The sequence below is a fragment of the Mastacembelus armatus genome, chromosome 22 (assembly GCF_900324485.2).
Source record: "Mastacembelus armatus chromosome 22, fMasArm1.2, whole genome shotgun sequence".
In the NCBI taxonomy this organism is placed as follows: domain Eukaryota; kingdom Metazoa; phylum Chordata; class Actinopteri; order Synbranchiformes; family Mastacembelidae; genus Mastacembelus; species Mastacembelus armatus.
This window is the reverse complement of record NC_046654.1, coordinates 7,405,361-7,417,922: the sequence shown is the minus strand read 5'-3', so window position 1 is coordinate 7,417,922 and position 12,562 is coordinate 7,405,361. Positions and strand designations below refer to the sequence as shown.

Genomic DNA, 12,562 nt, shown 5'->3' with positions numbered 1-12,562 from the left:
ACATGCACAGTGATGGTGGCAGGTTCTTCACCCTTTCACTTTCTTTCCTCTTATCATTTTGTCTGCTACAAAGAAGAGGACAGGACAGGGACCCCCCTATAGGCAGTGCATATCTGCCTCTAAAAGCATCACTCAACTTTATGTTCACTTCTGGTTCCCCTAGCCCGACTGTGTTTCTTCCGTTAGTATCTGCTCATAAAAGCCACTTGGGTTGTAAAGATGCACAAGACAACTGCTGGATAGTCACATACCTTTTTACATGGAAGTCAGCTGTTTCTGCATATCAGTAGGTGGTCACATAGTTTATGTTAAAGAAATCTATGACAAGAATGTAACTTAATAAAATGCTTTTTAAATGATAAAACATGGGCTAGAGTGCAGAAAAGACTTTTTTTTTTCTTTTTACTCTGTGTACTTTACAGTGAACTCATACAGGTTATACAGACCTTATTAATTTGCATTTAATTTGACTGTGATTGTAGCTCTCAGATGACTTAATCCGTTGTGTGCGAAATACTGTAACTTCAGGCTATTTGGCTTGCTAGTTGACAAATCTTAGTTCATATAGCTTAGGATAAATATTCAGTAGATATTGTAGGCTTATAAAAACTGTGAACTCTGATCAGTGCCAAAATGATTAGTCACTCAGTTCACAGAAAATGAACTGGCAAGAATTTCGATAAATTAATCTCTTTGATTAGAATCTTTTTATAAGTGAGGCTTTATTTCATTTATTTGTATTATATCATCGGAAACTGTATATCATGGAGTTTTGCATGAAAACAGGCCTAGAAGAACAACCAAAACACCTGGTATAAAATGTTTATACTTACTAAGTTATAGTTCAAGATCATTAACAGTTCTAGCAGATACAGCGTTGATGATAATTACATGATGAAATTTGGTTTTGGTGTGAACTCTTACTTGAACCTACAAAAAAAAAAAAAAAAACAAAGGAAAAAAAAAGCAGTCGTCAATAGATTTTGTAATGTGAAGTGAAAGGGTCACAATGAGGCCAGCTTTAATCAGAAATTATCCTGTTTACCCCCCTGGAGTGTGACTGTGAGGGCAATGAGTGACGCAGGTGAGAGACAGGCGTCCACCCAGCCCCCGGACCGCACCTCGCTTATCTGCCTATGGAACGGAGGAGGAAAGAGTGACAAAGGCCAGGGCTTTGGGTGTGATAAGGAAGGGCCTTATGTCCTGCTTTGGCCCTGGCTCTCACCCTGGCTGCGTATTGCAAGAGGCCATCCAGGGGCCAGGGGCTGCCCACCACCAATGGTGTTTTTGCACACAGGTATGAATCTGACCCTGTGCTGCCAGATATAAGGAGGGCTGGTGTGTATTTACATGTGGTATCTGTGGGGCAGTGAAAGAGAGGAAGAAAGGGAGAGACAGGCAGCAACAGAGGGTCAGGTGGAGTTCAAGGCAGATTTTTTTTTTTGCCGGTAGTGTCACACTGCAGGAAAGCAAAATTGCTTCCGGATCTAGGTCTCCACCTCGGCATAGTTCAGTGTTTCTACCCTTTCCACCTTCTCGTCTTCTTCCTCTTTCTTTCCTTCCATTCATCCTCCAATCACTTTTTTTGTTTTGTTGCTCCACTTCTTGTCATTTCTTAGCCTTTTGTCCTTATTCTGGGTCTTGTGGCAGTCGGCCCAGCTGGGCGGCATGGCACAGGGTGACAATGTCTGCAGGGAAGCAGTCCTTGAGCAGGATGCCTCTGTCTCTCTGGCAGTCTAGCTCTCCTATGAAACCGTACCAGTAGATCACAAGGCCTGGACCAAACCTGCAATGCAAAAAACGAAACAAGGCATCTTAAGTTAGCACATCACTTTTGTCACCTCAGAAAATTCTGAAGTAGCTCTCAATCAATGATACGGTTGCTTTTTAAATTCATCTTTGCAAAATGCTAAGGGCTGTTGAAGTTGGATTTGGAAAGCATAACAAAAAAGCAGGAGTGAGTTAGTAAGGAGATAGAAAGATAGGACACCAGTGAGATTGATCTATGATAGATAAGGTCCCTTAGGTACTTTCCTTTGATCACCATCCAGGAAACTTGCTGAATCAAACAAAAAGGCCGCCAGTGAGATTAAGATCTTTTTGACAGGGTGATACACACTCGATCACATTACAATGGCAGTGAAATAACAATAATCTGTGAAATAACAAAGCTCTACACCAAGGCCTCCGGATCCTGTCATCGGAAGCTTTTGGCACAGAGAAGAGAACACAGAGTTCAACACAAAGTCTGAGACTTTAAACAATCTGGTGGTTAATGTTAGCCAGTCCAACAGTGTCCAGGTGTTTCATTCACATTCACAAAGCCAAAGCTTCTCTGTCTTACTTGGCAAGCACTAGTTTCTAGGAGCTATAAATAATGTCTTCCCAAGCAACTCAAAAGTCGATTTCAGACAATTTAAATATAAGTTATTATTGTTTTTCTGCTTCTATCTTTTCTCCCCCTTTCTGCCGCTATTGTGCCATATAGACACTGCAGCTACTGTGCATGTGAAGGTCTGCTGAAAGGTGCAGAAACAATTAAAGTTCTTTACTGGGAATGTGCAATGTTATTTCACTATTCCTGCTCACAAAGGTAATAAATCATCTTTCAAGTTATTTATTATGCCCAAAGAGCCACCAGTGGCCCCTCTCTGCCTCATATAGATCACACCTCTTCTTTGAACATTAGCTGCCATGCATAAAGACATGTCACAGTTGAACTCTGAATGGAGAGCGCCTCAGCCGTCGTATGTAAGACCAGATTTGGGGAGCTAACAGTGGTCTGGTCTCAGACACTCAATCCTTAGACAGTTACTGTTGCGGGGCCTTGGAAGACCTAGACAGGAAGCAAGTGGGACTGTCATGGAGAGGGGCAGACATTCATCTTTAACATGCATAAAACCTTGAACCTGTGACCAGTTCATATTAAAACACTGACTTGAAAGCCCTTATAGTGTTATTTTAATAATACTTTAGTCTTTTGTGTGGTTATTAATTATGCAAATTTTATAAATACCTAAGTAGTCGACTTATACAAGGCATTTCTTTAACTGTCACTGCAAGAATCAGCTGTTGTGACATTACCAGTACATATGCACTGACTGTGTTGAGTGGGCCTTGAGGCAGTGCATGTTCTGCATACAGTACTTGTTTGAAGACAGACACATGCACGAAAAAATATGTGACTACACACGCACACACCCTTCCCTGTAAGAGGCCCTTGCAGAAGTACATGCTTCTGCACCCCATCCCTGTATTCTACATTTCACAGCGTGTGAGTTATGGTGCTGTATCTATGAGCAAACAGGCCAAAGCTAACAGCCCTGGAGAAAGCCCACTGATGCACACTGCAAGTTCACCACAATGTCACACACATAGCTCAGCTACTCAAGCCCCTAAACTCTCATTGTTTCCATGGTCCACTGCTGCACACAGACGCCAACTCTTAATATGGAAATGTTATGGAAACAAAACCTAAACATTTACATTAGATGCTCTTCTTTTATTCAGCCGCCGTCCTGTATGAATTTCCTGTGCTCTGAGCGGGGAGGTGAGGCTGAAAAGGGGAGAAAAGAGAGACCGGTTTTCTCAGAGTGGAGAGAGGCAACCTTCTGAAAAGGTTAAAACTGTACATCAACAGATAAGGCAGCGGTGTACGATACATCATGTCCCGGGTCTGTCAGGGGAGGCCGAGCACAAATTGAAACAAGCAAAATTATAAACACAGGGGAGCCATGTCACCAAGGCCTTTCCATACCGTAAAGAAAATAAATGGACTTTGAATCCTACTCAGAATTAATACAAGTCAATGCTACAGAGACCTTGAGGTAAAAATCTTAGGGAATAGAAACAATAACACGGAGGGGGAAGGGAACGGTCACAGGGCCGAGACCGAGTCTCATGGCTACAGTATGAGGAGCTTAAGAAAAAGTTCCAAGCCTCACCCAGACAGTGTAGAAACCAATTATAAATATACAATGTGCAGTGTGATTCCTCCTTTACTTTGTGTATTATAATGCTTCAGGAAATGAATGAAAATTCAGGTTGAATTTGTACACAAATTATGGTTTATTATGTGGGCTGGCTCAACTTAACCTGGCGTGTGCTTATTACACACACCACCTCATAAGCCAGAGTCAACCTATCTTCCAATAAACACCTAAGTATGCATGTTGGTGAAATTGTTTGTGAAATGTAGCTAATTTAAGCGAGGGGGCCTTTTGACGAGCCTGGGCGTGGATTGCGGCTGCCAGCTATGCTTTCGTTAGTGTTAATGAGCGGGTGGTGCTCGCACTCAAAGCAGGTGCCAAGCAGCTTACTACGGCAGCTTAATGAGAGCAAGGCACTCAGGAACAAAAACCCTTGAATGCAGAAGCAGGAGTGTTATTAGTGTCAGCGAGCCATGCAACCAAGTGTCACTCAGAGCTAAGAACAGAATGAAATCTCTGACACTTGAATGTCCAATCCGTAAATACAGACTGCACTAGTAAAAATTTGAACAGCGAAATCTGAAAGTACCAGAAATACAATGAAGTACAAACCATAACCTAAAATGTGCAAACTTGCTTTTTTGATGATAAGATAACTTCCCTTTTCCTTTTCTGAGAAGTCTAAGGTCCTTGCAGGTCAGACCCTGCAGCAACCTTAAGGTTAATTTCATCTGCCACATTTGGTGAGAAAAGGCTATACTAAAAAACTGTGGGGAGAGCATTTATGCCCAACCACATTACAACGACATGATGAATTATCAATAAAATCAAGACGAATTTACACTCAAGTTTAAAACACCCACACTTCATTTTACATACCACACAGGCCCATTTTAAACAAACGCCCCAGCAATGATTTAGACTGGGTAAGCCTCTATCTGAGGGTGAACTCTATGTCTCTGAGGTTTCCCCACAAAGAGCTCTTTGTTTTCAGCATCCATACATCAGGTCATAAGGTAGGGCCCTAAAGCACTGCCAAACATTAGCTTTAGTCGGTCTTTCCTCTGCTGCCTGAAATTCAGGTATGGAACCAGTTCAACTTCTTTTAAGACTGAAAACATTGAGAGTGACTGAGGTGAAAGGTATAGAGGAATAAAGTCTTTGTCTGAGAAAGAAGAAAGTGGACATAACAAAAGGCAGAGAAAATGTGTGTATTGTTGACAAAAGGCCTGTAGTTTAGAGGTCGGTCTCCACTCTCTAAAGTTGCCTATGAGTTTATTTACAGGGTCAGATAATGGATGTGTGATGTGCTTGCATGCGTGGCATCTAAAAAAGGGGTGGGAGTGGGGATTGTTGTAGTGACCCAGGGCTTGCTAAGTGATATTCCCCTGCAGCCGTTCACTGTATATCCAGCTTGTGTATTTTAATGGCCTTGCAGTAGTTGTTTGTAGCAAGTCAGCCAGCCTGATGATGAAGATGGCTCTCATACCACAAGCTTCTGTGCACTAAAATAGGATATTTAGAGGCTGACTCTGCCTGGTGGGCTGTCCTTGAGCACGGAGGTAAATAATCCTTGCTACAAACTATACATCCCACTGTCCATAAATAAGAGAAGCTGAATGGAAGTTAACCTCTAACAGACAAGTTATTAACATGACAGGAACTAAGAATAGAACACATTTTTTTTTTTTTTTTTCTTGCCACCTCCTCGTTTTTCTTTCTGGGCAAGTAAAAGTTCAAATCTGCTCAGATATTTAAAATTATGAGTCACTCAAACCCACATGAGCCTTGTAATTAAGGCGGTATAGGGAGCAATAAAAAAATAAAGCACCTTCCGCCAGGTGTAATTCTCCATGATGTTTTTATGTTTTCTGTCAACGAGGTATGGAAATGGAACATGACTCTGATGTGTTTCATCTTTGTCACTGTTGGAGGCAGAGAGAGTGTTTTATGTGTATGTTTGTGCAGTGCAGTGTTAGGATTAACAGAGAAGTGTGGAGGTGTAATACATAAGCATGAGGGGTGTGGGAGGTCAGATTGAGTCAGTGTGTTGTGAGCTGTATTTTTCACTAGCAGCTAATTTATGCTCACTGATGCAAGATATCAATATCACAACAGAGACCGGAGGATTCCAGTGCTGGTAACCATAGCAACCGCTGTAACTTCTGGTGCAGGACATGCCCTCAGCTCTCAACCCGATCCACCTATAGCTCAGGAACACCGTGATAAACCATGCCACCTCCAATACGTGCACAAGGAAGTGGAAGCCGTGCGGATATCAAAGATCCAAAATAACATGTTTATATTATTTTTAACAAAAGTCAGGGCTATGTGATACTGACTAAATCAAATACAATAAATAATTTTCTGTATTCCAGTGCATCTTTAACGTAACAATAGGTGGTATTTATAATTTTGGGGGGTGCTTTCAGAAGACACATTATGACAAGGAAAAAGATTAGTTTGGATTTGACAAAATATAAAATTATCACTGTGTCATTTTTAAAAAATGGTATATAAATGTGGTAGATAACTATTTTTTTTTTTTTTTTTTTTTTACATGCAATGACAAACGACACATAAACATACACAACTGTGATGCCTGTGAGCTTTGTGGTACACACTGCACAAGAAGCATTTGAAAATACCAATTGCTCTTAGTTATGCACTGAAGTTATTTTCAATTTCCCAAATAACAAAATGCACAAGTTAATTTATTTTTAACCTTTAACTTCTAACAGACTCATTCGACATCACTGTACTATGGGACTCTGCAGTCTTTATCTCCCACTAATGAATTATCACTCACTCTGACCTATCACCTCAACCACCTTCTCACATTAACCTAAATCTTATCATCTTACACACACACACTAAGAGATTCTGTATCAGTCATCTCACTGATAACTTTGCTAACACATTATGTGTGTGAATGACACACATAATGTGAATGAGCTAATGAGAATTAACCTTATTTTCATTTTTGTAGTACAATAGCAAAAAAAAAAAACAGGCACAAGCACTACTCCACAACAGCATTTGGTCCTGGTTAGGATCCGTTTGTACAATATCATGCTTCCCAAACATCCTGCAAACCAAAGGGAGGAGTCTTAATCAGTGTTTGGAACTTGTTAAGTCCCTTAACTGAGCATGTCGCCTACCACATTAGCAACACATATCTGAGGGACAAGTGTGCGTTGTGTGCTGGTCCCCTCTCAGATCTATGCCGTCATGGTCCAACGCGCTTTGACACACTCCGGTCTGCGTTGGATGTGAAGCGAAACCAAACAAGGTGTGGTCTGGCTTTGGATTTGTCTGTTTAGTGTTCAGAAGTTGGTCCAAACAGCACCGAGGACAAAGAATATGATAAAACAACCTACTGACGACAGCTCTATGATGACACCAGAACAATCCAGATTAAAGTTAGGTCGGCGTTATGGAACAACTTATACTTCAGACAGAAACGTTCTGTATATTTATCCATATATTTCTCACTCATTTACAAAGAGTAAATCTTTTACATTCAGCCTCTGTAACATGAATGCAATAATAAGAGCAATCTGTGTTACTGTCTGGCTGTGTAAGGGTTAACATTCAAATGGTCAGGGCTCACCTGATCTTTTCTCAGATATTGACTCCACACGGTCTATAATGTCGCTCTATATCATACAAATGGCTTGATGGGTTCAGTTATGACACATTGAGTGGGTATTCATTAACACTTGATGCTGATATTATTAAATTCTATTATGGCAATGGCTGCAAATTGTGTCTCCTGTGCAAGTACTGAAAATCATGAGCTGGCAATAACCGTGTCTGTGAGTCTGAATGTCTGTAAATACATTTTAAATGCACACGCTGAACAGACTGGGATGACCTTCATCAAATCCAATATGTGAAGTAAAAAATAACAGAAGCAAAAAATGTCTGAGGCTTTCACTGTTTTTAGAGGGGGCTTATTAGTCTCCAATGCCAAACAGTGGCCACAGTGCTAATTTGGAGATCTGTCCAGAGAGTCCCTCTAGTCTTTGATGAGCTTCCAAGTCTGTAAGTTCTGCTCGGAGACAGGAAGCTCCCCATGGTGGCAGGCAGGCAGGCTGGGGGCTGGGAGGCTGTGCAGACAGACAGGACCACAGCGTCAGGGGGATACATGTTCCTTTAACCTGTTATTGTGAACTCCCAGCAGCCCTGGCCGATAATTGCCACCTGTCTCTGGGGAAACACAGTCAAGGCAGACAGAAGGACGGCCATTTTGTGTCTGCCACTGCTCTTCGCCCTGTGCAGCCCTGGTCCTAATCCTGCCCTTAACCCTGGCAGCTAATGTGTTTTCAATTTAGGATGATCTCCCACTACAGGCACGGCCCTAATCAACAACAGTTTGTACTGTAACCCTATCTGCTCTCGCTAGGTCAGCGTCAGCCTGATCGGGCGCCTGCAAACCTGATGTGTCCAGCACAGGAACAGTGCTACATGTGTATATGTATGGATGATGTCATGTTTATATGTGAGGTCACAGGATGTGTGCCTGATACTTTACTGTTTGTCTTCCACATATGCTATTGAAATAAACATATAAACATCCCTATACATGCAATGCATGAGAAGGGAACACACACACACACAACCGTCAAGTTGCACATGATGTCACAAATCGCTTATTTACCTTAGTCAAAAAATAAACACAAACATATAATGATCAATGTATACTACGACAATGAATTCCAGTCTTCAATGAAAAAGTAAAAGATCATTTTCTTATGGCTATGTTTAATTTTATGAGACATTTTTACAAAGTGTCAAACCCATAATATCAGGTTCAGGAATAAGTCTAATATCTTAAATTCTGGTGTCACTTCAGAGTACTGAATAAAAATGTAACCATGAAAAAAGCAGGTGTTGTTATGTAGGGCCTCTTGGCCTCTGCATCCATGAGTAGAACCCTGCCCCAAAATTAGTGCATGACCTCTGATTTCTCCCTGGGAAAAAAAGAGGCCTGGCATTCATCCAAGTCAGCACCTTTGGAAGTGCAGTGGTGTTACCACTACTAAATCAACATGTCAGCGCCCGGCCCAGTGAACTTCTTCAGCCAGACTCCAATGCTCACAGCTACCCCACACACCTAATGAACTGGTGTGAATGTCTATCTGTCTGCTAAAAGGAAAACGGGAAAGGGAAAACTGAAGAGAAAGAGTAAAAAAAAAGGGAAAAAAAAAAAACAACTTTTTTTTTAGCTGTTGATTAGAACATCTGCAGTCCACCGGTATGACTGTCGTCATCGGACATAGGAACACTGTGGTTAGAGACAACTGCTGTGACAAACCAAAGGATGTTAGGTTCAGGTATCCTTGCCATCAACCTTGGCCTCTGAGTCCAAAATGGAACTGTCCCAGTTTGGGGGTGAGTTTGGAGATGGACACAGGCGAAGGCTCACAGAAATCCATGTGCTTACTTGGCAGTTTGTTTACATTCCTGAAGGTAATTTTAGCCCCTGGTGGAAGCAGAGCGGGGGGCCGACATGTCGTTGGGGCTTGTCAGTGGTCGATGGGCCAGCCAGTGTAGTGGCGGCACCTGGACATGTGGGTGGTGCATAAAAACACACATAAACACATAGTGACATAGACCTCCAGCAGACAAAGCCCTGGAACCTGTATTTGTGCTACTTATTTTTTTTGCCAATATAAACACTTTGCATTGTTTAAATACTATAAATGGCTACTTTGTGGGAAAACTGGACAACTGTACAGAGAAGAAGAGACCTGTTTGAAATTCACATAAAGGTGGGCGTAGTCTCACTAATAGGTCTACCACAGAGCACTGTTAGCTTTGGACAACACAGGATATCCCCCCGTGTTTTCACTGATGATCTGGGGTGCAAATCTAATTTCATTGTAGTTTTTAAAAATTTACAATGCAAACAAAACAATAATCCTAGCTCAAGAATTTCTGAGGGCTTCTGTGTGCGTGTTGGGATTTGTCTTTTTTATTACTCCCAGCCCAGGGTGTCCCTTCAAAGGGCAGGAAAGCAAAATATCCATGTGTGTTGTCAGTGTGAGTGTGTGAGTAAGAGTAAGAGAGAAGGACAGCAAGAGAGAGAGAGAGAGAGAGAGAGAGAGAGAGTGAGAGAGAGAGAGAGAGAGAGAGATACAGAGAAAGAGGGAGGTAGAGCGAGTCAGAGCTTATCGAAACTAATTAGGCGAGGGATCACGATGGAAGTTAAATACTGGGCTACATGTAATGAAAGAAGTAGAGTGGGGGACATCTAAGGGTCAAGCCCACACCAAACAGTGGTCCTCGGGCAATCTGGTATTGATTTTCACTCGTTTGGGGATGAAGGTGGATGGGGGTGGAGGGAGCCGTGGAGAGAGACAGAGAGACGAGAAGAGGCAGTAGGGCAGAGTCTAAGGGTCTCATGAGTTGTCAACTTGACAGTTCAACCCCTTTTGGAGGAGAACAAACAAACACAGGGATCTCCTGGGCTGACAGCGTTTATCTGTCATAGGGATGACACTGCAATCCCCACAAATTGCCCATAGTGGAGAGCAGAGGGGGGAAGAAAAGAAGCGGGGTTGGTTGAGGCTTGATCCTTAAGCCTAAGAAGATAGCTAGGAGTGTGTTCTGTTTGAGATGTGGCAAGCCTGATATATGAATGTCTGTACCTTGAAAATTTAGACAACATTTCCACTGACAGTTCAATATGACAACAACAGTATGTATGATGTTTTCTTATTCCTGGTTTTCTTATTCCTGTGGTAAGTGACAGAAGGAGTACATATGCAAAAGAGGATTAAACAAAAGTGGAGCCAGTAGTTACAGGCAGTCCGTCCCCAAGTGAAAAAAAGTTTGGGTGTCTCTGATAAAGCAGTATGGGTGAATGTCCACAACCACAGACACACAGATGTCAACGCTCCTCTCCTGTCACTCAATCTGTGAAGGCCGTCACCCCGAGCACCTTCCCTCTCATGTCCTTAAAGACTTGAAGACCCCTTTCACTTTTCCCCTCAGACTTCCTCATCGCTTTGTCACATTGCCAAAGGGGGACTCCATTAGCCTGGTAATGCACAGAACCCCAGACTCTCACTTATACTTAACACACACACGCACTCAGAGGGAGGCTGATTCGCACAGCTATGGCTGTCCACATCAAATTAGAGTGGCCCCTATTGTCCCTATTAAAGCCTGGGAATGCTCCATCATGGCGAATGCTACGGGGTCCCTCACTTGTCAGGAGTTGTCAGACAGATAGGGGGCCTGGATACACACAGCTGACAGGTAATCTTAATGTCTTCAATTAGCCCAATTAGGTCTGTCATAAACAATTCGATAAGTGCTCGACCAACACAAACAGAAAAACGCATGCACAAGCGCACATGGACGTACACACTCACACACCAAGGTCTGTGGGGTATTAATGAGAAGGGTAATGGGTCTATCAGCGGCGGGTGGACTTGTCTTTTGTTTCAAGGAGGGGTGTGTCCCCATTCCTTGCTCTCAGCTGTGCACTCCTGGCTGCTACCTGGTCAGTTCAAATTGTACCATCTCCTTTCATTAGCGCATCGTTGGCTGAGAATCTGAAAGGCCGTGACAAAATTCATTTGAGACGAGTGGGAGCAGATTGCCTGAAGCAGGTGCTATAAGGAAGATAAAACAAAAGCAGCACCTTTGTGTAGCTGGTTGTGTGTGTGTGTGTGTATGGACGTGTGTATTTTCTGTCTGTGTAAGTGTGAGAGGTTTTTCCTGGTCTTCACATTCTGTTCTATTCCTTGCTATGGTAAATGGGTAATGACACAAAAGTGCTTCTGGGAAAAAAAAAAAAAGAAAGAGAAAGAAAGAAAAGGAACCACAGAGGAATCAGCTCAGTGCACACTTGGAGCATTTACAAAGCTGTGGTGAAGTCTAAATATTGTTTCTAGCGTGACTAAATAGGCCAACACCTTTCTGTGCAGAAAATGTGTGATAGCAAACATTGTTTGATTTAGGATCTCCTTTATAATATCTTATCGCAGAGCAACGGTGACACCCACACTACATCCCCAGCTATTGTCCTCTAACCGTTTCTTTAAATTCATCTGCATGCATTATCAACTTCTTTTTCTCCAGGTACACAGCACACGTTTCAGGAACTGTGAAGCACAAGCTAATATTTAAAACAGAGATTCCACAGTTTGCAAACAGAAGAGCAAAGCAAAGTTAGCATCAATATTTGCACAAGAACTTTACATCAATGTTTCCTTGATCTCATGTACAGAGCTGTGAAATGCCCTAGATCAAGCATCAACGCTGACACATCCAATACAGCACTTACACAATAGTCTCTGGACATTCAGGCCAATGTTGCACAAAGGCAAAAAATAAATAAATAAATAAATAAAATAATACAATCAACATGGAAGAATCCAGTTAAAAGCAAAGCAATATGCTGAATGGTAAAACTCCAAGGCACATTTCAATTCAAGGAGTCAAACTGGGATAGGAAGACAAACTGCTGTCAGGAAGATTTGCAATGGACCTGTAACGCTACTTCTGATCTTTACCTCAAGTGATGCTGAAATGTCATCTGAGGGAAAAAAAAAAAAAAAAAAGGAAGAAAGAAAGAAAGAAAAGCCGTCACCGGGAAAGTTGTAATAGGAAATTGC

At 42.1% G+C, this 12,562-nt stretch overlaps 1 protein-coding gene across 2 annotated transcripts in view; it reads right to left on the bottom strand.

Moving 5' to 3' along the window:
- Positions 1-941: 941 nt before the first annotated feature.
- cdin1 (CDAN1 interacting nuclease 1) overlaps positions 942-12,562 on the bottom strand; it is a 51,357-nt gene continuing 39,736 nt past the window's right edge. For both annotated transcript variants that reach the window (XM_026308926.1, XM_026308935.1), the window contains one exon: positions 942-1,786. In XM_026308926.1, the coding sequence (XP_026164711.1) occupies positions 1,630-1,786 (157 nt within the window). In that variant the 3' untranslated portion in view covers positions 942-1,629. The remainder of the gene's footprint in view (positions 1,787-12,562) is intronic.